Below are 24,242 nucleotides of genomic sequence, written 5' to 3'. Positions count from 1 at the left end.
TGGGTTAAGGATCAGAGTTAATTCTAGTCCTAGTTTTGTTAAAGATATGGGGAGAGGGAAGGTGCAGTGTTTTGTTATTGAGCTTTGCTTTGTTTACATGGCTCCCTAGACGAGGAAGCACAGAGAGAGATGAAGGGGAATAACCCAGGCACACAATCTGAAAGAATCCTATGTTATTATTTGCCTGTCTCCCCGCCCGCACTTTAGATGAATTATTTATTTTCTTATTCATTGTAAACAGCATTTGTAATCCACCCACGCTAGTCCCAAAGGATTCTGGGCAATGTGCAACATTTTCAAAACTAAATTATAAACTCAAACCAAACTCAAAGTCTAAATTCAGTGGTGCCTTGGTACTCAACTGCTTTGAAACTCATTGAATTTGGTACTGGGCACGCTTTAACGCAAAAAGTTTGTGTGGTACTCAACACACCAGCTAGAACTTGTTTGTCATTTTCGCTGCCTTGCGACTCACTACATTATTCCTTATGGGAAGTATTTGTTCGGTACTCATTGTTTTTTGGTACTCATCCCCAGGGTGGATTTGATTTAAATCGAGTTGATTTAAATCACAATTTAAATCATGATTTAAATCACTAGTAAAAAGGCTTGATTTAAATCAACTCGATTTAAATCATAATTTTTAAAGAGCAACTGTCATCTCTGCTACTCCTTTGACCCACTGTTGACTCACTGATAGTCCCAGTGTTGCAGAATATACAGCCTCATGCTACATAACTAAGTTCCATTTCATGCTGAAGAAACTAAATTATTTATGTACCTTAAATAGAAAACTATCTTACGATAGATTTTTACCCCAAAAGTTTTTTATTAAAATAAATTCGATAAAAATAAAAAAAATCTGATTTAAATCAAAAAAATCCGATTTAAATAAAAAAACCTGTTTTTTTTTAATTTTTTTAAAAAAATCATTGATTTTTATCCACCCTGCTCATCCCTCCTCTTGGAACAAATTAACGATGAGCATGGAGGTACCACTGTAAAATAATAATGGTGGATGGAATTAGGATTTGTCTTTTCTTTCTGAACTTCATTACTTCAGAAGTTCAATTGCTGTGGTTAGGATGAGCGCTTGTTAAAAACTAGTTTGTTCTCCCCTTCTTCTTTTCTCCCTATAGCTAACATACAGTAGATCAAAGAATACCTCATTGTAGAGGTTTCATGAATTGATTTATGCCTTCGAGTCAGTCTTGATTCTTGATAGTCTGTATAAGTACCGTATTTTTAGCAAGATTTTGGCAGAAAAATTGCTTCCTTCCTAGGGCTGAGAGAAAATGACTGGCCCAGGATCACCAAGCCAGCTTTGTGCCTTAATTGGGATTAGAACCCACCCGGGTTCTAATCTAGACTGATGCCTTAACCCAGGGCATCACTCGAGGCTTGTGGGCCACATCCAGCCCGTAGGGTGCTTAGATTTGGCCCGCAGGGAGACAGCCAAGGACCAGCCTGCAGTGCCTCTGCCAGCAAAAACGTCCCAGGCTCAGTTTTCGGCTGCGACTGCCTCCTGCAGTCCTCCGCCAGCAAAAATAGAGTTCGGGAGCAGCCCACCCCCACCCCCAAACTCCATTTTTGCTGGCAGAGTGCTCTGGCTACCACGCCCCCCCCCTGACATGAGTGATGTCATGCTGGCTATGCCTACCCTGGGGACCCCCCCCCAGTCCCCCCTCCCCCTCAAGGTCAAACACAACTCTGATGTGGCCCTCAGTGAAACCGAGTTTGACACCCCTGCCTTAACCACTACCTCAAACTGGATTTCTTTTCTAATTTCTTTCTTGAAATTGCAGTATTTAATATTTTATGTGGGATGCAATTTGCAACTTGCAGGATACATTTTGTTTTAAAGAATAGGGAAGGGTCTTTTACAGCCCCTGGGCCACATCTGGCCCTTTGACTGTCCTTGTCCGCTCCACATGAGGTAACTGGAAATTAGAAATCAAATGTAAATAGGTGTACACCATGCGTGCAATACAACTGTATTGCTTTTATTTTGAAGGCGCCTGCTCCCCCACCCCCCAGTTTAGGTATGTACATATGTGCGCACTTACGCACCTTCACAAGCCAAGGTTTTTCACAACAATGCCAGTCTCCCCTTGGGAAAATTAATTGCCCACCCCTGCTTTAGACCAAAGGCAAGGAAGGAACTAGGCTTCATGGACTTTTGGCAAGCAAGTAGAAAAGAGCTTCAACCTCAGGAGCCATATCTTTATATTATATGTATTTTATTTTCTGGCTGTTCACTGCCCTGAGTCCTTCGGGAATAGGGCAGTATATAAATTTAATAAATAAAATAAAATAAATAATAAAATAAATAAATATCAGTGGTGAAATCTAAAATTTGTTACTACCGGTTCTGTGGACGTGGCTTGCTGGGGGGGGGGGGGTAATGTGACAGTGGGCGTGGCCATTTTTTTTTTTTACTTTTAAAACCATTTTTTCTACAACCTCTTCGGCAAAGAGCCTTGGTACTACAGTGGTTTAAAGCACCCTGTTATTAACACAGCTGCCTGCAATTTACTGCTGGTTCGAATCTCTCCAAGGCTCAAGGTTGACTCAGCCTTCCATCCTTTCTAAGGTAGGTTAAATGAGGACCCAGTTTGTGGGGGCAATAAGCTGACTTTGTATAAAATATACAAAAGAATGAAGGCTATTGCTTAGCGCACTGTAAGCCGCCCTGAGTCTCCGGAGAAGGGCGGCATATAAATCAAATTAATAAAAAAAAAAAGAGGTTATAAAAAAATGCTTTCAAAAGGCTCTGACGGTCCCAGCTGAGTTGCCTGAGAGGCTTTTTTTCTTTTAAAAGCCTCTGCCGATCAGGCAACTCAGCTTGGATCCTCAGTGGCTTTTAAAAGCATTTTTTCAACAACCTCTGAAGAGGTTGTAGAAAAAATGCTTTTTAAACGATCCCAGCTGAACCGAACGATCATCAGAAGCTTTTTTTTTTACTTTTAAAAGCATTTTTTCGGCCGAAGAGGTTGTAGAAAAAATGTTTTTAAAAATTAAAAAAAAAAGCCTCTGATATTTGTGCGGCTCAGCTGGGCAATGGGTGTGTGTGGGGGGGGCAGGGATTTTTGCTACCGGTTCTCCAAACCACCCTCCTCCATTGCTACCAGATCAGGTGATCCGGTCCGAACCGGGAGCATTTCACCCGTGCTTTATATTGTTTTGGATGAAGATTTTCAGAAGCAGGGCAAGGGTACTGCCTGTAAGAAAGAGTTATAGTAGTCAGTCCCAGTTCATGGTGTTCCTCAAAACGGACGGTTTGACTTTTCTCTATCTTTGCATAGGGATGGTGTCCATCACCCATCACCCCCAAGTAGGTTATGAGTCATGGGGTTGGAATGCAAATCTGGAAGAAATCAGTCCAAAGGAACATACTCCAAACACAACAAGAAGAGGCCTTAACCCAATAGTAGCCAACACCAGAAGATCTCGAGTATGTAATGCAGAGCCACCGTCCGTCCACTCAGGAAAATGCAAAATAGAATATTGGTGAATTTGCTTGAATTAGGGACGCCTTATTAGAGGACCGTTTCTTCCATCAATGGGCTCAGAAAACCTATGTCAGTCACTCTTTTTCCACCTGTCTGCTTACAGTCATGTATTTATCGGAAGGCGAGAATAGAAATGGTACCCAAATGAATAACGCATTGTCTTTCCCTCCCGTTCCTTGCAGCCAGCCAGTCAATTGATGGATACTCTACTTTGCCCTTGTGAGCTTTTTAATTTATAACGCCCCCCCCCAACCAACACCCAGCCATCTGCCTCCTTCCTTGTAGATTAGACTTTGCTCTGAGATTTGTGATATAATTGAAACCTTACCAATTAATGAAAGGCCCAAACAAGGGACACTCTGCTGCAATATTTATTTATTTTACTATTAGAATGGTTTAAAACATTTTGTTGTTTTTCTGTAGTCTGCAGAAGAACTTGCAAAGCTCCTCCTTCGGCTTTAACCTTTGGTGTAATAAACTTTACAAACCACGCTGCACGTATTTAGATGTGCCTTGCCGTGGACTGTAAAATAATAATAATAAAAAGTAAATGGAAACTGTTCTTGCTTGAAGCTATAGCCCTTTTCTTTTTCTTTCGTTTTTGAGCTTCGGGAAAGCATCTGGAGGAGCAATGCTGGAAATGGGACTTGGGTCTAGAGAGGGGATTATGGATCTAATAGGGCACCCAATTTCTTCTTAAGATATACACCTCTGTGTGTGTGTGTGTGTGTTTTATAGCCTTAGCTCTGAAATGTACTCAGTAACTTTGAAGTGACAATAATAACAGTCCCAAAGGATCTTGTGGCACCTGTCAAGTTAATTGGGTGGGTATTACTATTAACATTTGTAAATATGTTTATTTATTTATTTTATTTATTATTGCGATTTATATGCTGCCTTTCTCCCTAGGGACTCAAGGCGGCTTACAAATTTATATTTGTATTTATATAATATACATGGCATAAATTTGCGTTATTTATTATCCAAGTGCTTTTCCTGAGGATCTTACCATCTAACATTTGATCTGGGAGATCAAGAGAGGAAGGAAAGTTGAAAAAGAATGGTAAATTAGGAAGCAGCCCGACAATTGTTTCATTGTCCGTGTCAAGATTTAGCTGTCAGCTGAGTTCTTTTAGAGTGCAGGAGCCAAAAGCCTTGAATAAAACATGTTTTTTGGTTATACAGTACAGCTGTATAATTTACAATCATAAATCTCTTTTTGCTCATTTCTGCCCATTCTCTTTCTTTTGCACTCAAACAGCTATTAAATTAACATAATAAAAATAAAAGATAAATTTGAAGGAATGATTTCACAGGAGAAAGGCGGCCTCACAGACATATTCTAGGAGATATTTGCATATGCAGGTAGTCTTCGATTTACGACCATAACTGAGCCCACAATTATGGTCATGTCATGCAAGTCATTAAGTAGGTTGTCACATGACTGTGCCTGATTTTAGGACCCTTTTTTTGCAGTGGGTGTTTTTTGCTGGAAACTGGAATTAAGTGCTTGTTTTGGGGAGGGGAGGGAATGTCATAAAACATGGTCACATGACTTTGGGACACTACAGGTGACCATAAATGCAGGCTGGGTTGCTGAATGCCGAAAATGTGGTCATGTGACCAGGAGGAGGGGCAGAAGTTGGAACTTCCAAGTCTGGGTCATAAGTATTGTTTTTGGGTCTGTCATAACTTTGAATGGTTGACCAAGTAGTTGGTCATTAGGCGAGGACCACCTATTTTCTGGGAAGCAGCAAGAGATAATATATCTGGAAGTAGAGTTATTTGTGATAGTGTGGGTGATGCGGCCAGAGGAACAAAGGTTATAGGACAGGAACAGTACGGAAGGATTGGAGAGAAAATAGAATAGAATAGAGCTGGAAGGGGCCTTGGAGGTCTTCTAGTCCAGCCCCCTGCTCAAGCAGGAGAACCTCTACTATTTCAGATAAGTGACTGTCTAGTCCAGGGGTCTGCAACCTTACACTCAAAGAGCCATTTGGACCCATTTCCCACAGAAAAGAAAACACCGGGAGCCACAAAACCCTTCCCGTGCCTGACTATTTCTTGAGCAGCATACATATACACATACAAAACTAGCATACGTAGTTGAATTAAACTACATAGAAGTTTGAGAAGAAAACAGAAGTTTTCTTCTGAAACTTTTATTTTCTTGGATTTATCCATAGTTGGCCTACCTGGGGTTGAAAAGCTCAAGAAATCGCATGCCGGTGGATGTCACACATTGGCGATTGTGACACATATTTTGAATGACAGGGAGCCGCAGCAGAGGGGTGAAAGAGCCACATGTGGCTCCAGAGGTTGCTGACCCCTGGTCTAGTTTCTTCTTAAAAACCTCCAGTGTTGAAGCACCCACAACTTCTGGAGGCAAGCTGTTCCACTGGTTAATTGTCCTCACTGTTAGGAAGTTTCTCCTTAATTCCAGGTTGCTTCTCTCTTTGGTTAGCTTCCAACCATTGTTTCTTGTCCTGCCACATTGGTGCTTTGTAGAATAATTTGACCCCCCCCCCCCGTTCTTTGTGGCAGCCCCTCAAATACTGGAACACTGCTATCCTGTCGCCCCTAATTATTCTTTTCTTTAGACTAGCCAAACCCAAATCCTGCAGCCGTTCTTCATACGTTTTTTAGAAGAGGCATGACTTTGCCATCAGAACGGAAGGGTAGAAGTGGAGAACCAAAGGGAGTTGAAGTAGTTGCAGTGAGAGATCAGTGCACAAACCAGAGATTTGGCGAAGCAGGTCACAACCAGGTTCTTTAGCAACATGTTCTTCAATTCTCTTCTTCCAGTGGGGAAACTGAGGCTGAAAGACAAGAGCTTTTCTGTAACGTTCTTTGCTGACAGGTTTTCATCTCCTCCTCTCTTGCTAGGAGAAGCCACCTTCAATGCTGCCTGCCCTAACCGCTGTTCCCCTGCCCCACCACGAGCTCAGAGCTTCACCCCCTCACATCCAAAGCTCGGCTGAGAAGGAGGAAGTGCCATCGGTGACATCTCTCACATCTTCATCGGAGGGTAAATACAGTTGGAGAGGGAAGGAAAGAGACAAAGGGCTGAACTGAGCTGCTACTATAAGAGAATATGGTGGGTTCAAAGCCTTAGCCGGCGATTGCGGTTTGTAAAACCTGGCTAGTTTTTAAGATACTGCAACCCCCTCGCTTAAAATGCCCTCCTCTTATCCCATTTTGCTTTTCTTGATTCCCAGGTTCTAACAATCCAGGGCTTTTGGGCAGCCAGACACAGCCAGCATGGAGTGGGGGTAGCAGTACTCGAAACCAGGATCTGCAGCTCCCAAAGCGCAGACCTACCGCAGGTACATTTGAGGCTGCGTTTCTGTTATCGCCTCTCAGTCATTTTCACTCTCTCTTGTTTTGGTAGAGAAACATTGAAAGGGTGAGAAGGATTCATGACTCCCGATGACATGAATGGCAGCCTCCAGAGAGGTCTGCCTTTGTTTACTTGTGAAATTGTTTCCTTAACTTAACATTATGTGAGCCACGGTAGCACAGTAGTACTATAAGAGCCTGTAGTACAGTGGACTAAGCACTGTTATTAACATCTGCTGCTTGCAATTACTGCAAGTTCAAATCTCACCAGGCTCAAGGTTGACTCAGCCTTCCATCCTTTCAAAGGTAGGTGAAATGAGGACCCAGATTGTGGGGGCAATAAGCTGACTTTGTATAAATATACAAAAGTATGAAGGCTATTGCTTAACGCATTGTAAGCCGCCCTGAGTCTCCGGAGAAGGGCGGCATATAAATTAAAGAAAAAAACAAACAAACAAACAAAAAAAAAACAGTGGTTAGAGTGCAGTACTGCAGGCTACTTCTGCTGCCTGCCGGCTGCCTGCAATTTGACAGTTCAAATCTCACCAGGCTCAAGGTTGACTCAGCCTTCTATCCGTCCGAGGTGGGTAAAATGAGGACCCAAATTGTTGGGGGCAATTTGCTGACTCTGTAAACCGCTTAGAGAGGGCTGTAAAGCACTGTGAAGTGGTATATAAGTCTAAGTGCTATTGCTATTATTTCTTCTCCTGCATGTGTTGAAAAGTTCTCAGGAAGTCATGTCTTCTTGCGTCCTTGCAGCCCTGCTGGAGAATTTGTGTACATCATATTTGGCAGTTTTTCTCACCAATAAGCCAAGCTTATCTTTATAGTACTCTGTCTGCCTATCATCTATCATCTGTCAATCATCTATTTTATTTAGAAAATGTATATGGCTGCCTCACTCATTCATAATGACTCTGGGCAGCTTAAGAAGTAGAACCCAATCCCCTGGCAAAAGCAATTAAACCAACCACTTGTTGCGGGGGCTCCATATTACCCTGAGGTCCCCAGGTCCTTTGGCAAAGTCATGTCTTCGGGACCTTTTAAAAGAGTGTGAAAGTGGAGGGAGGGGCAGTCTTTTTCCACAGAGATGATGTTCCACAGAGAGCGAGCTGTCACAGAAAAGGCCCTTCTTGGTCCCACCAGATGGAGGGGACCCATAACATACCCTGCCTCTCTGCTCTGGTGGGTCAGGTAGACATAACTGGGAAAAGACGGTCCTTCAAATAACCTGTTGACTCCAGGCCATGTAGGGCTTCAATGGCGACAACTGGCACCTTGAATTGGACCCGGAAGCAAATTATAAACTATACTTTCACATCCTGGGTTGGTATTTTAAGAACTCCAGGCAAGTTAATTTGCAAAATCCTTCACGATTTTTAACTTGAAGAGAAGCCACTTTTGTTCGTATATTAAAGAAGGGCAAAATTGAGGCTGGGAAAACTGCTGTCTGGACCCTCAGGCCAGTTCGCATCTGTGATACCGGTTAGAAACACGAGCCCAGGATCAGCTCAACTCCCAAGTCCACCCGTGGCTCCCTTAATCAGCAGGCATTCTGGAGGCTCCTACAGAGTTCCTAGGGAAAGCATTCCTCCTCCTGTTCTTTCTGCCTATTCCAGGGAAACGTTACCAGTGTTCAGGGGACGGCTGCCGGCTGGCCTGCCGCAGCATGAAGGAGCTTCTTGACCACATGCAGGTCCACTATCGGCCCACGGAGTCCCTTGAGGGTAAGGCTGACTTTTCAAACTTGTCGTTGGGGGTCGGGTGGGTAGTACAGGAGAAGAGGAAGAGTAGGGGGAGACCATGAAAAATTGTGCTTCCTTCTTCCCTTCGTTCTTGAATTTTGCAGGATAGGAGCCTAAAGGGTTGCCCTTTCATTCTTTTATATCAGTCTTATTTGTGTGTAACTAAGCCAGGGGTGCAGAAGCCTTCACTGTGGTTTTTCTCTTGTGGAGAAAATGGAAGTATCCTCCTTCTCTGTTCTTCCCAGCAAAGGAGGGAAGACGGCTGTGGAGGAAGGCAAAGGGGGTGTGGGATTTGTCTGCTTCATTTATGCCCCCTAAACATGTGATGCGTAGAATTTCATCAACTCCTTTGACCGGCAGTTTTCCCTCCGTTCTGTTGCACATTTCATTACCCTGTTAACTCTGATTTTTGTAACTGAAATTGTTTAGAACTCAGATGTCTGCATGCAAAGCCTGAGCTTTGCTGCTGAGTGAAACTTATTATATTAAACATGGCCACCGAGACATCTTTGCACAACTTCTTAATGACAGCTATAGTTTGTGTAAAGCTATAGCTTTACAAAGGGCATCTATTAAAAAATGCAGCATTCACAGGTATTCTGTTTTCAAAAGTAGCCAGTCAGATACTTTTTGGGGGTGTTCAAGAGTGCCACGAAAATTCTATACTATTGCATATCCCCTCCATATCCATGCTATGATTGAATAGAGCCTTGATTTAATCAACAGGGTTCATAAGGCAATATCTGTCCTCCAATTCTACCTGAAAGACAGCCCATCCGTCAACTTATGATAAAATGTTCCATAACACATTTATTTATAAAGTCACATGAGGAATGACTTCAATGGAGAAATCCACCATGTTTTTAAAAATAGCCACCCTCAAGTTGAACTCTACTTCTGGTGACCATATGTCCATGTCCTTGTCGCCCTTGTGGCAAAACTTTTTTTCTGAGATTTCCTGATGGCCTTCTATTAAGAATTAATTAAGCCTGATCCTGTGAACGGATGAAAATCACCCAACATCAGTCAGGTGCTGCCATCTTCTGGATCATCATATTTATAAGCTGTTTGAAATTCTCCTTCGCAAACTAAGGTCTGGACAAGAAATTTGAGACTTGGGGGAATAAAATTGGGGGATAGGAAGAAGAGTCCCAGTCTAGGCAAGGGTTTAATAAGTGACATCTGAGTTCAAAAAAGGGGTGATATTTGAGGGGCTGCCACAATGAAGAGGGGGTCAACCTATTTTCCAAAACACCTGAAGGCAAGACAAGAAACAATGGATGGAAAGTAATCAAGGAGAGAAACAACCTGGAATTGAGGAGAAACTTCCTAACAGTGAGGACAGTTAACCAGTGGAACAGCTTGCCTTCAGAAGTTGTGGGTGCTTCATGACTGGAGGTCTTTAAGAAAAGACTGGACAGCCACTTGTCTCAAATTGTATAGGGTCTCCTGCTTGAGCAGGGGATGGACTAGAAGACCTCCAAGGTCCCTTCTAGCTCTGTTCTGATTGACTGAGAAAGTGTCTCAGAAGGGATCCTCCCTAGTTTTTGAGAGACTAAAAGTAAGGAAGGAGAGGGGTACTTTTAGACTTGCAAGATTTTGTTACTGTAACTTTTATCATAAAGGTAAGCGTTGGTATTTGTGGCTGTTGATTCTTGTCTAGGCTACCTCAAAAGGCTGATTGGACTGGAAGAAATAAGTCTCTAATTGAAGCCCTGGCTGTTCACTCAGGTCTTTGCAAGCATGATTGAAGCTCCCTTTTCTTCTTCTTTGTTTCCATTTGGAAACCATGTTTGCTGGTTTTTTTGTTTTATTTTGTTTTCTTGTTTTAAACGGGTCTTTCTTTTACATTTTGTAAATTGTCCAGAGCTGTTTGGAATCAGATGGTAAAAATATTTAATAAATTGAAGAGCCTTGGTGGCGCAATAATAATTGAAGAGCCTAAAGTGCTGTTAAGTAGCACTTAGCTGCCAGCTGCCTACAATTACTGCGAGTTCAAATCTCACCAGGCTCAAGGTTGACTCAGCCTTCCATCCTTTCGAGGTAGGTAAAATGAGGACCCGGATTGTGGGGGGCAATAAGCTGACTTTGTATAAAAAAGAACACTGCTGGGGGGGGGGCAAAAGCCCTACTAAGCAGGTATATACAAAAGTATGAAGGCTATTGCTTAACGCATTGTAAGCCGCCCTGAGTCTCCGGAGAAGGGCGGCATATAAATCGAACCAATAAATAAATAAATGTGGAGTCTTTGGTGATTTCTGAACTTGGTTGTTTGCTTGCAGCCGTTTCATTATCCAATTAGGTAACATCATCAGTGCAGGGGAATGTTGGATTTGCCATGCAGGGAAAATTTAGTTTGTCTAAATAGGGGGAAAAACCCCACCCTCCCTTGTACTGATGATTTTACCCAGCTGGATAATGAAACGGCTGCAAGCAAACAACCAAGCGGAGGATTCTATAGTTCAACCTGAGCTACAGCTGCAGAGAACTCTCCTCTATTGGAACATTTAATAAGTCAATGAATAAAGCTACAGATGCACTGAACTGCTGGGTTTCTCTTAGGAAAGACATTCCGCTGTTCCACTCAGGCTTGCTTGGAATCGTTCCCCAACATGCAAGCCCTGATGGGTCACATGAAGGTGCATTACAAGCCCAACCGCTACTTCAAGTAAGACCCTCCTTCGTTTTATCGTCGTTAAACATGTATGTTTCTTTTAACAAATTCTCTGGAAAGGGATGGAGCGAAGTGTCAGAATGAAGTAGGTCTCTCTCCAATTAGCTCTTCTCTTTCTCATGTCTTTGAATCCCCCAGTGAAATACAGTATAAAACTTGGCAACTGAATCTGGGGCAGTTCACTGTCGGCTAAACCTGCATTTTAGGAATTTTGTTAGGATAAACATCTGTGCGACTCTGAGGGGGATTCAAAAGACGAGTCTAACAGAGAGCAAGTCTACTTGGGAACTCCAATCAATACGTTTTTCTAATCTCTGCAACTTTAAGGTGTGTGGACTTCAACTCCCAAGATTCCCCGACCAGCATGCTGGTCAGGGAATTCTGGGAGTTGAAGTCCACACATCCTGAAATTTCAAAGGTTGGAAAAATGCTGAACTGAAAGAACTCTTTTTGTCCTTACAACCAGCATAGACTAGATCACCCTCTCCAAATAGTCCCCTTCAATAAGGCATAAAGGTCAGTCCTGATTCTACCCACCCTGGCTTTCTGTTTGTGAATCAAAGCAAACATCCTCCCATGAATATTTGCAGGTTAGAGGCTCCCAAAGTGGTTGGGCAAAGAGAAACCTGCCTTAAAGGGGAAAAGAAGGAATTGGGCCAGATGAAGTCTAAGGCAGAATATAAGGTCCACGGAGCCCACATAGATTTTTTTTTCTTTTAATGACTCCTGTAATTCCTTGCATCAGTGTGGAATTAGGGGGTGGGGGGGAAAAGAGACTGAATGGAGCTCAAGCGTTTACTGTCTGGATGCCCTTCCTGTCGCCTACAGGGAGTTCATTGTGCCCAGAGAGTGAAATAGCTGCCACTACTTAGGATCGAACTCACAGGCTCCCGATTGTGAGGCAAGACCTCTATCTGTAGGCCACCGTGCCACTCCAGTCCACATAGAAAATAAGGAGTAGAAATTATCTTGGAGATCACCTAGGCTGGGGAATTCTGGGAGTTGAAGTCCACAGATCTTAAAAGTTGCTAAGGTTGAGAATCTAGGCCAGCATCCCTGTCAGATTGCCATCGAGGAGCTTTTGAATTTATTGAGATACATCCATCACTGCCTTTGTACCAGCTGTAGATTCTGTGCTTATATGCTGGTATCCCACAATGTACCAAGCATTTGGTTTACAAACAGTAGTGAATGGGTTTGCATCCTGGTTGAGGAAGTTGTGCAAATCCAGCCTATAATTGGCTAATAGCCTGGAACTAGCTGAAGCAGACCTAAACTCTTCAGTGAATCTAAACAAGTTTACCAATTATTTCAGGTACGTTGTTCTTTGTTTCTAATAGGCCTCAAAATAATACAAACAGATTTAGGGATAATTCATAGCTTCGGATAATGTGTATAAGAGCTACTTTAGGTTTACGAGACTATTATGGTTTCGGTGAAAAGATCTTCTTTCCAGATCTCTGTTCTCCTCTCACTTATGTCCACCATTTTTCAAACCCCCTCCCCGTTTTTGCTTATGCCCAGGACAGCACTGTTTCTGAGTGCCAATTTGGTCTAGTGGGTCCGGTATTAGCTAGAAAGCAGGAGAGGAGTTCAAGTCCCGCCTTAGCCATGAAGGCCACCTGGGTGACTTTGGCTCACTTTCTCTTAGCCCAACCCACCTCATGGGATTGTTGTGGGGAAAATAAGAGGAGGAAAATAGGTTGGATATATCCACCATCTTGAGTGATTAGTAAAAATTATAAAGGTGGAATAGAAATAAAGTGATTCCCCAGTTCCCACCAAAATCTGTCAAAATTTGAGAGTCCTCATTTTCTGGATATCTCATCAACTTCAGAAAGCAGACATGGGCCTGGCACTCAGCAGGGAATGAGAATGCCATAGTTGATAAGCCTGTTGGAACCTCAGTGCTGAATGCTTTGTTTAGGCTCTTCTGTTTTCATTCCCTCCAGATGTGAGAACTGCATGTCACGTTTCCGAACACATCGCTCCCTCTTCAAGCACTTGCACAGCTGTTCCGATGCCAACACCAACACCGCCACTTCCCCAGCCCTAACTTCAGAGAAACCCATCTTTCCACCTAGCTCTGGCCTGGAAAAAGAGCCACCAGGGAAATTGCTGGAGGAGCTTCCAAAACTCCAGAGCGTCATACAGCACTTCAAGAAAGAAGCTCTTCTCCCTGGCACAATGGACACTCCTCTGGCCACTCACTCGCTTCCGGCGGGACTTCCTGGCCCCTTAGAACCTGGGCCATTGCCAACGTCTCCTACGTATCCTCTGCTGGAGCAATCCCTGTTTGGGCCACCCTCCCTGGCAAAATTCTCTGGGCCACCGCACCCTTCAGTTTCAGGGCCCTTCTTGCCCTATATGCACTCCACGTCCTATGCTTTACCTCAAGCTGCAGTGCAGAACCGCCTCAGGCCTTTCTTGCCAGCAGGCCAAGGCCTCCCTGTTTCCAATGCTGTGTGGAAGAAAAGCCAAGGTGAGCAGCTGTCATGTTCCATTTTTCAATATAATCTGTGATTCCGCCGTTCCTGCTCTAAATTTACTCTGCATAAGGCTGGTGTCAACCCCTTTCGGAGTTGCGCATTAATGTCCAGCATTTTGCTATGTTAAATGGGGGTGGGGGAAGAGATGCCACTGTTAAGTCATAGCTACTTGAGACCATATTTAAATCATGAATTTAACACGGACGAATACGGGTGTAGGCCTGAACCTTGTAGCATTTCCTTTTATATCTCTCATCTGAGTAGAAACAATCGATGAATAATTTTAGAAGCCAGTATGTATTCCATTTAATTGTCACACTAATCAGGGCCTCAATTACCCAATTTAGAATATAATGGAATATTCTGTCAAATGTAGCACTGAAATCAATATTTTACTAAATTCCCATAATTTAGGAGCCTGAGTGGCGTAGGAGGCTAATGCCTCCTACTAAGGCAGCATTTAACATCCAGCTGCCTGCAATTACTGCGAGTTCAATTCTCACCAGGCTCAAGGTTGACTCAGCCTTCCATCCTTTCTAAGGTGGGTAAAATGAGGACCCGGTTTGTGGGGGCAATAAGCTGACTTTGTATATAAATATACAAAAGTATGAAGGCTATTGCTTAACGCATTGTAAGCCGCCCTGAGTCTCCCGAGAAGGGTGGCATATAAAAATAAATAAAAATAAAAGTAAAAAAAAATTACTAAAGAAAATTATTTTTTTACACATCCATGTTGGTCTAACAGTCTCTATGTTGTTTCAAAAGTACTTCCAGATTGTTTTATGATCTGCTGTAGAATCTTCCCAGCTATCAGGATCTGTAATTTTCTGAATTATCTTCTTGTTTTGAAAGTACCTTTGTTTTCCTCTTATCCTCTATCAGTTCTTTACAATATCTCAAAAGAGATAACACATGCAAAATTCATCTAAGCCATCAGAGTTCCTTTAGTCATCTTTTCACAAGAGTAGTTAGATCTACAATTGTTTGGGAATCAGGAAACTGACCAGTTGACTGGATTTGCAGCTTCTTCTTTCCATTGCAGGACACTCCTCCAACAGCCGCATTGTATGGGAACACACCCGAGGTCGCTATAATTGCTTACAGTGCCCCTATTCCACAGCCTCTCGGGAGGAGATGACCCAGCATATTGAAGACCACCGCAAAAATCCCTCTCCAACCAGTCGCTTGGATGGGGAAATGGGTGAGTGCTAACAGCCATGGGGAATCTTGGTAATGAAATTTTGGAAAGAGGAAGAAAAACTTAATCTGAGAGTCCTCTTTTTCCTTCTTGTTATGGAAGGACTAGTTCTAGGTCTTAAATTGTATTCCCCTCATTAATGCAACAGTTCCTCAATTTGATTTATGGATAGAGGAAGGAGTTTAAAAATCCTTAAAATAATACTGGGGTCGTCTCTCAGTTTTGACTGAGATGCAAATGTATCAGATATTACAAGTATGTACGTAATAATTTCTCCAACTATTTTAATGGCTTCCATTTTGTAAAAGGCTTTCCTGAGACCTTCAAAATGACTAAACTTACCGTATTTTCTGGAGTATAAGACACCTTTTCCCCCCAAAAAAGAGGGTGAAAATCTGGCTGCGTTTTATACTCTGAATGTAGCCCCGCCCTCCCTCTGAAACGGAGGTTTCAGAGGCTGAAAAAAGCCTCTGAAATGGAACTTCAGAAAAAAAGCCTCTGAAATGAAGCTTCAGAAAAAAGCCTCTGAAACAGAGCTTCAGAAAAAAAGCCTCCGAAACGAAGCTTCAGAAAAAAAGCCTCCCAAACAGAGGTTTCAGGGGCAGAAAAAAAAGCAAGGCACAGAGCTCACAACCAACTAATCTGTTGCTAAAATTAATCTCTGGGAACAGCCGATTGGGGATATTCCAGGAGGCCGATCCACCCGCCAATCAGCTGTTTTTCTCCCCAAAAACTAAAGTGCGTCTTATACTCTGGTGTGCCTTATAGTCCGAAAAATTATTTTAAATCCGTGAGAGGTGGGGAGAGGGGGCTATTACCTGACATTTTAACCCAACGGTTCTACCTTAATCCTGAAAGAAATACACCCTCCTTTGTGACTCAGAATTTTCCCCTCCATTTTGATTCTTTGTAGTTCAACTATATTACTTTAAACTGACTTTTTTTGTCTTGTTGTTTTTTTTTCTTTCCTAGACTTTGGTGTTCCTCTTCCCGCATTCCACCCGAAGTTGACACCAGAAGTGGAGAATTCCTTCTTTTCCCCGCTGTGAAGTTTCCACTGGGCTGATTAAGCTGACTTTATTATTTCCCCCCTGAAAAACAGCATCTGCGTGGAGATATTTTATTTTTATTTTTTATGTGTGCATTCCCCCCCCCCCCCCAAAAGGAGGCATCTGGGGACAACCATGTGTCAAATTTAGGCCAGAATTCATCTGCATTCTAGCTTGTCCAGAATGAGCAAGAGCACGGATGCATTCGGCATACTCCTGTTTGTTTCTAGTTAGTCCCTTTGGCAGAAAAAGCCAAACGTCTTTAGCCCCCAGTCTATGTTTTGTTGAGCATTGCATCTGAATCTAGTCCTTGGTTTATTTCTCAAAATAACAAGCTTCTGATATAAGCCACTGTCCCATTTTTGGATTAAATCAGGTCTGTCAGGTGAAGAATGTCAGGGATTCTGACTACACCATTCACTTTTCCATTCTTTATAAACCGGCTTGGAAAAACTTGGTCTTATATGTGCTCAGTTCCCCTCCCACCTACTTCCTCCCCGTGCCTCCTTTCAATTCAAACAAACTTGTTGACAACTGAGTACCAATTAAAAGAAAAGGGAGTGGAAATTGATTACCATTTAAAAGGGAGTCGATTAATTTAATCAACTTTCCTTGCATTTCCTTACTTTTTTTTTCCTATTTAAAATCTACCTTTCTCCTGCTTTTAATGTAAAAAAAAATCTTTCTTTACTCTGTACAGTCATATCTAGTTATGCTCAGGTTTGTTAAGTGGGCTATTGCTGCTTTTGAAAAAAAATAAATTGTAATTGTACAGAAAGGCATGTCTTATGTCTGTAGCGTTTAGGAGAGAATGTCTCATTTTTAGAAGAAAGGCAGGAAAATGCCTCCGTCTCTTTATCCTTCTGCTTCTATTTATTTATTAAGTCCCAAGAACGGCAACAGGCCACACCAGCTGACTCTTCATTTATGAGTCGTACAGAAAAAGGAAGTGAGATTTTCAATGCTGCTCTACCTGAGCTTCCTCAAAGGGCTTATCAGAAGAGCACGTTTGATTTTACACAGTCTAACGTAAACTCCAACAGATCAAACGAATCTCAGCGGTTACAGTGACAGATCTGCTCCCATCCTGCCTACTATAGTATACCAAAATAGGAGGAAGCCTATTTGATGTTGGTGCTGTCAAGAATAACTCCCAATGTCTTTTCCCAAAAAAAGTGCAGTTTTAATATAAACATAGATACATTTTTTGGTCTCCATTAAACGGTTACTACACAAATTTAAAAAGTTCTTGTAAACCAATTGGAAGTTGTCATCATCCGAGAGAGAGAGAGAGAAAAAGACTTAAAGCAGAAACGAGTTCTTGAGTGCTTTGACTCTCCGTTTGGTCCTATTAAGAGCCTGTTGCAAGCAGACAAGAAGAAAGCCAGGCTTGAGTGGACTGCTGGGCAGAGAAGGGAACTTTCTCTGAAAGTGGAGATTGGTTCAGAGTTGTAACTATTGATCAACATTTGATCAGATCGGAGAAGCACCAATTGTTTCCCAGATTTAATACCGACCAAAAGCCCTGGTGCAAATCATGACCATTCTGTTTTGATGAGCAGCAGAACTTTTAAATACTGGATTTGACCAGGTTTGGAAATAGGGCAGTGTTATCTAACAGCTCTCGAAACAGGACTGCTAGTTACCCCTTGTTGACCTTCACTGAGCCTGCCTCTCCTGTTTACTTTTGAGATGACTCTTCTTGGTACATTCCCGTGAGCAGTTCATCCTTGAGAGAGGCAGGTCTTGGAGCAGGGAGGGAGTGGGTCTGTTAGCTTCTCAGTCCGGGAAGACAGCTTGGGCTTGGCTATGTGCATCCCCTGGAGCTGGATGAAGAGGGCTTCCTTTGAGCAGAAGCAAAGAGGATGGCCCACATGTGGTGGACAGGTGAGGAGGAGCCGGATCTACCTTGGCTGAAAACGGCAGCGTCTTCGGTGATCCAGTCTCTTCTTTGGCGGAGAGGATGATGCACTGAGCAGCAGGCTCTTTGCTTCCTTTGAAGAGGAGAAGAGAGCTTGAGTAAGAAACCTGTTGCAAAAGGGATTTTTTGCTGTTGCAGTAGAAAGTTGCAGAAAAGATTGGTGCCGGGATGACCAACAAGGCCACCAAAGGAATGATTGGAGAGGGGGAAAAAACTGCACAATACCTTAATACTGACCTTCAGGGTCACGGCACCCCACACGCTCCTCCAATAAGCTTTCTGTGCTAACCGACGTCTCAGAATCGACATTCTCCTCATCAGAACAACGCTGGTCCAACTCAGGGAGACGATATGTTATGTCTTCCCTAAAGAAGCGAGAAAGAAAGACAAGCTACAACATTCCATGGGAGGACTGGAACAATTTCAAAGACGGGGGTAATGAAAATAGCAAGATAAAACTTATAAAACCGCTTCACAGTGCTTTACAGCTGTCTCCAAGCAGTTTACAGAATCAGCCTATTGCCCCCCAAAATTTGGGTCCTCATTTACCCACCTCGGAAGGATGGAAGGCTGAGTCAGCCTTGAGCTGGTGAGAATCGAACTGCCAAATTGCAGGCAGCTGTCAGTCAGCAGAAATAGCCTGCGGTACTGCACTCTAACCAATGCACCACCATGGCTCATTTCAAAATAGATTTGAAAATGCTAACAATTCTCTCATGCTTTTTGCAAGGCAGGCTCTATTTTTTAAATACTTCACAGGAACTGATTCTGCTGGGAAACTAAAGCACAGCTCTTCTTGGTAGAGATTCTCAGAGCTGGCAGATGAATACAGAGACAGTAGCTTCTGTTTTGCAGAAGGTAGGCCCTTACAAGCCATCACTCACTTCTCTTCCTTTATTGATTGTATCCGTTCCATCAACAGCTCCTTCTCCCTGTTGTCTGTTTCTTCCTCTTCAGGCAAAAGTCCAAGTTTAGGTGAGGTACCACTCGCTCCTATAGTCTGGGGGCTCTTGCTCTGCAGGTTAGAAAGAGAGCTGTATTATCCCCTTGGCTAAGGATACAGCAAATCATCAATCCTGGATAGACAGGAGCCATTAAATCCCACAAGTTAATTCTCTTGTGAACGGCAATAGATCGTGAAGCAGCCTCTGCTCTGCCTGGACAATTTAGCTTTCCAGGCTTGAAATTATAATTTAACAAGCCAGGAAAATAATGAAGTGGAGTAGTTCTGAATACAGGAAGCCTAAGCATGAGATACCTGCCGACAGTTGCTTTAGAGCAACTGTCCTTTCCTAGTACTGAGTCCAACTTTCAGGGCTACGATGAATATAAAACAAGAAGAATTGGTATTGAATCCCAATGCAGAAAAGCAGGTACCGTTTTACACACTCCTCTCTCCCAAAGATATAAATTTGAGGCCTGAAATTAAAATTTACTGTGCCTTGGGATATTATAAAATAGTATTAAGGCTGCTCCCGAGCATGTGCACAGAAATGTCTTCCTTTGACAAAAGCCAACCACCAGATTCTCACTCCCTCTCTCTCTCACACACACACACACCTGGGTTAGTGTAAATAAATTCAAAGGGTTAAGCATCCAAGGCCACACTTGGATGCAGGGGTATCTTTTTATTTTTCTATGAAGCATTGGTTAATCTCTCTTGCAATCCACTATTCAATCCCCGTAATTAATTGGGAAAACAGGAAAAATGTGCACAGGTGTAAAACATGCAGAGTATTAAAGTGGGGTTTTGAAGCATTCAGCATATGAAGGTGCTGTGAACAGCCTTCTCTGATCTTCAGCTGATGCTGGGAGAGGCAGAGTGAGGAAAGGAGCAACGTTCCATGCACTGGGGGCACATCAGTGCTTTCACCTACCCGGGCTCCCTCGCGGGGAGAGGAAAAGGCAAGTTTTACTGGCCACAACTAGAGAAAAGGAGAGATGAAGGGCACATTCATAGGAGGCCAAAACATTTTCTCTCTCCATGGATAAAAATCAAAGACTTAGATGATAATAACAATATATAGTATATATCAAAGCTAAAAACTAAAAATGCTGCACACGTGGTTTAAGCAATGCTAATACATTTGCAAGATTCTAAAACTAATATATTAAATTTATTGAATTCTATTGAATTATAGCTGGGATTACTTTTGAGATTGCTTGAGCCAGTCTTCCACAATCCTCCATCATCAAACAGATGAATTAAGCAGCAAGAACAACAATGTCTACCCAGCAGGGTTTTTGGGATTCTTAGATCAGGAAATGGATGATTAGTGTAATTTCACTGCTCAGCATTTCTTTTTAAGAATATACCCACATTTTAAACCAACCACTAAACATAAAGGAAACAAAATATAAATATCAGGCTCCCAATGTTGTTATAGCATGTCCCGCATTACCAAAAGCTGCTAAAAGAGAATCAACAGGGCTGCGCCTGTATCTTTCTCCTCAAAGGAGGCATTTATCATGATGACCAAAGTGGCTTCAGCGCTAAACCCCCAGTATAAACCCAAATGGAAATGGGCTAGATAATTTGTCATCCAGTAACTTATCAAAAGAGGGGCACTGCATTAATAACCTAAAACTCTGGTGGCTCAGCAGACTAACATCCACTTACATCTGCTGCCTGCAATTACTGCAAGTTCAAATCTCACCAGGCTCAAGGTTGACTCAGCCTTCCATCCTTTCTAAGGTAGGTAAAATGAGGACCCAGATTATGGGGGCAATAATCTGACTATATATAAATATACAAAAGTATGAAGGCTATTGCTTAACGCATTGTAAGCCGCCCTGAGTCTCTGGAGAAGGGCGGCATATAAATCAAATTTTAAAAAAAATAAAAATAAAACAAATCCAGTGTCATCTTTGACCTATTAAAGTTAACCAAAATTGTCAAGGATTGGGACTAAACTCATTGAACCAAAATAAAAAAAAACCCAAAAAGGAATGCAAGGCAGAAGCTCTTCCATCAGTCTTTCTAACAGGGTCTGTTTGTTCTTCCAATAAAGGAGGGGACACCACTTCCTGAGACAGTTCCGTGCTACTATCAAATCCGGACGTTAATTATTTCTTTGGTTAAGTTCTAGAACAACAGAGACAGGTCTGCTTCTATTAGGTGCAATACATGAAGACCAACCATGTCTCTCCACTTTTTCTCTCCACTTAAGTTAACTTACTAGTTTTTCAACTACCTCTCACAGGACTGTTTTCCAGACTTCAATCATTTTGACTCATCCATCCAGAACGTCTCCCAAAATGTATGTGCTGAACTGGACTTAGTGCAAATGACCTCTGCACCCCAGATGCAGTGGGACAATCGGGAGACTAGAACAGAATTTCTTGTGACTGGACACAGCCCAACTTTATAATCATTTACTGAATTATATTTGGAGATTATATCAGAACTGCTTTAAATAAAGTCTTTTTTTTCCTTCCTAACTTCCACTCGCACAAAAATATGTCCTTTGGCATTTAGCATGCAGTCGCTCATTACATATCAGCCTTGCTGTGTGAGATTAATGGAAAAGTCACACTCCTGTTGTGAAATCTTCATCGCATTTCATGCCAGGTGTAATCCCAGTGCTTACTTTGTTCTGTCGAAGCAGTGAAAGCCGCCGAAGAGCAATGCTTTCCGCTGCTTCTAGTTGGCAAATTTCATCCATCTTCATCTTGTACTTTCTCAGCTGTTCCTTGATGATCATCTCCACACATCTATGCATAATTAGGGAAAAGAGAGAGCAAAAGGAGAAATGGAGAAAACAATTACAAATCATTCACGGACCCTTCCTTGATGGATGGAAGGATGAATGGATCAGCTGAATGCACACATGGATAAACGGGCTGATGGAAGAGACACCATTCTCCCAACAATGCAATTATGAACATGTCAGAGCAGGGAAAGTCACTAGATGGTCACAAGCACTAATGTGTATATTAACAACCAGCCAACCTCCATTTCCCATTAGATCCACCTTTCTGTCTCCCTCTTCCAACAGAGATACCATCCAAGTTCTACCATCTCTCAGGAAGCCATCTGAATCAAAAAAAGGAAAACAGTTCAAAAAACTTCTAAAATAATGTGGTATTTGGCCAGGAGATTGATACTGAGAGATGGAAAAATTAGATTCAGGTTTCTACTACTTGCAGGGAAAAAGGGAATAGATAATACCATAGTCAGATGATAGAAATAAAATTCACACTAAAGATCTCTGGAACATTTACTTTTGGACACTGCTGAGACTAGGCCTCATTATACCTGTAGAGATTAATTAGCAATGCCTGTTCTACATAGAGCACTGAAGAAGTTTATCTGTTCACACAATTTCTATTATCCAGAAAAGGGCAGAAGCCTCACTGTCCACAGGCAATCTAGGATAACTCACGTGGTTGTTTTGGAGACATCCTTCATGCTAGTGAGAGGATCCAAATTGTCAGGACAGCGCAAGAGGCAGGGGGCAAAGACAATGGCCAGAGCATTGGGTGACATCCGATTGACTTCTTCCACCACAGCTACCCTATATTTGGATATGAGAAGATGATTTTGTGTGTGTTTAAGCATGCCACAGGTTAGAAGGAGGAAAAAAAAGATATTAGTTTATACCATTTACATTGGCAGCATCTTTTGCCAACCCACTAACCTTTGTCTGTCTTCTTTAGCTAAATATTTGTGCTAAGCTTGATTTTAACACAATTTTCTCTCCCCATAATAGTTCCTTTTCCATGAAGCCTATCCTTAACTTCTTTCACCATACCATCTACAACCCACTAAATAAGATATTTAAAACCTATATATCATCTGTATAGAGTCAGATTGTTACTGAACCAAATCCAGAATGTTCTGCTTCCAACCGATACAGATATCAAGCAGGGGTGGGTTCTAAATTTTTTTTCTAATACCGGTTCTGTGGGCGTGGCTTGGTGGTGGTGGTGGGTAATATGACTAGGTGGGCGTGGCCAACTTTTTATTTTTTTTTTACTTTTAAAAGCATTTTTTTCTACAACCTTAAGAGGCTGCAGAAAACAATGCTTTGAAAAGCCTCTGCCGATCAGGCAACTCCGCTGGGATCATCAGAGGCTTTTCAAAGCATTTTTTTTACCACCTCTTCAGCTGAAGAGGTTGTAGAAAAAATGTTTTGAAAAGCCTCTGACGTTCCCAGCTGATCCGCGGGATCATCAGAGGCTTTTTTTTTTTTACTTTTAAAAGCATTTTTTGGCCAAAGAAGTTGTAGAAAAAATGCTTTTAAAAGTAAAAAAAAAAAAAGCCTCTGATGAGGTGGGCGGGGTAAGCGAGCGGTGACCAGTTCGGGGGCGTGGCCAGCCAATGTTATTACCAGTTCTCAGAACTACTACAAATTTTTACTACCGGTTCTTGCAAACCGGTAGCAACCCACCACTCATATCAAGGGATACTGAAGATTAGATCTGGATCATCTTAATGAAGAACAGGTACATTCCTGTATATTCCATCTAGTAAGCTTTTCCTACAAGAAATACATTATTATGGTCTCTTCCAAAGGTGATGTGTATGAGATTTGAGGTTTGTTTGAGAACATGATTATATCCTGCCAGATTCTGGAAGATTCAAAGTAAGAAGATACTAATATCTGAAGATAATAACACAATCAAAAGACTTCTTGCATACCATTAAACACAAAACACTCATCAAGCAGATTTGAGGCATTTCACATCTTGGGAGGCAAGATATTCATAAGGGAGGATTTTATTAGTCTCCACTACCTTGATTTTACATGGGTGGGGATACTCAACAATCCCTTCTTGTAAATATGCAAAGGGTGGGCTAGATCTTGATGGAAGAAACTGTCTTGAAGATTGGGAGCCAAACCATGTATGGCTTTAAAGGGGACAACCACCATATTGAACTGGACCCAGAAGCAAATACTTAAGCAAACACAGCAGCTGTATCACTGGTGTTACGTGGCCAAATTGCTCTCACTAGTTAGCAGATGAGTCATTGCACTTTGGATCACATGAAGACTTCCAAAGTGCTCCCGTATAGAAATGCATGCTATAATTGTTTAATTATCAGGTGACCAGGACATGAGTCAGGGTAGTCATAGTATTTTCATTTTCAGGTATCTTGCAGCTTCATTGGAAGTTGGGCAGCAAATACATTTTAATAATATTAATAATAAACTGGCTTGCCAGTTGGGAGTAAAACATCCTCACCCCCACCATGGTTTCTACCTGCTTCAGCAGGAGCCATAATTCCAGAATGACTTCCAAATTACAGATTTGCTTCTTAAAGAAGAAGCAAACCAGAATTGGGACAGCCAGATCGATAGCTGGCAAACA

General features: G+C 42.2%; 2 protein-coding genes across 17 annotated transcripts in view; one reads left to right on the top strand and one right to left on the bottom strand.

Moving 5' to 3' along the window:
- Positions 1 to 16,784, top strand: part of ZNF414 (zinc finger protein 414) — a 29,657-nt gene extending 12,873 nt beyond the window's left edge. For 2 of the 4 annotated variants that reach the window (XM_034437618.3, XM_034437616.3), the window contains exons 2-8: positions 6,399 to 6,540; positions 6,731 to 6,838; positions 8,471 to 8,578; positions 11,159 to 11,264; positions 13,223 to 13,752; positions 14,802 to 14,960; positions 15,930 to 16,784. In XM_034437618.3, the coding sequence (XP_034293509.2) occupies positions 6,414 to 6,540; positions 6,731 to 6,838; positions 8,471 to 8,578; positions 11,159 to 11,264; positions 13,223 to 13,752; positions 14,802 to 14,960; positions 15,930 to 16,006 (1,215 nt within the window). In that variant the 5' untranslated portion in view covers positions 6,399 to 6,413 and the 3' untranslated portion in view covers positions 16,007 to 16,784. The remainder of the gene's footprint in view (positions 1 to 6,398; positions 6,541 to 6,730; positions 6,839 to 8,470; positions 8,579 to 11,158; positions 11,265 to 13,222; positions 13,753 to 14,801; positions 14,961 to 15,929) is intronic. The other 2 variants (XM_087894499.1, XM_034437619.3) reach the window with 1 other exon arrangement.
- A 383-nt stretch (positions 16,785 to 17,167) lies between these two features.
- The window catches only part of MYO9B (myosin IXB), a 72,958-nt gene continuing 65,883 nt past the window's right edge, over positions 17,168 to 24,242 (bottom strand). For 5 of the 13 annotated variants that reach the window (XM_034437611.3, XM_034437610.3, XM_034437613.3 and 2 more), the window contains 6 exons: positions 22,313 to 22,444; positions 21,518 to 21,641; positions 19,805 to 19,852; positions 18,812 to 18,942; positions 18,165 to 18,292; positions 17,168 to 18,000 (listed from right to left, as the gene is read on the bottom strand). In XM_034437611.3, the coding sequence (XP_034293502.2) occupies positions 17,786 to 18,000; positions 18,165 to 18,292; positions 18,812 to 18,942; positions 19,805 to 19,852; positions 21,518 to 21,641; positions 22,313 to 22,444 (778 nt within the window). In that variant the 3' untranslated portion in view covers positions 17,168 to 17,785. Of the gene's footprint in view, positions 18,001 to 18,152; positions 18,293 to 18,811; positions 18,943 to 19,804; positions 19,853 to 21,517; positions 21,642 to 22,312; positions 22,445 to 24,242 lie in introns of all 13 variants that reach the window. The other 8 variants (XM_087894477.1, XM_034437614.3, XM_087894485.1 and 5 more) reach the window with 3 other exon arrangements.

This window comes from Pantherophis guttatus, chromosome 1 (genome assembly GCF_059756535.1).
Source record: "Pantherophis guttatus breed Tessera chromosome 1, ASM5975653v1, whole genome shotgun sequence".
In the NCBI taxonomy this organism is placed as follows: domain Eukaryota; kingdom Metazoa; phylum Chordata; class Lepidosauria; order Squamata; family Colubridae; genus Pantherophis; species Pantherophis guttatus.
Note: the sequence above shows the minus strand (reverse complement) of the source record. Positions and strands in the feature narration are given on the sequence as shown.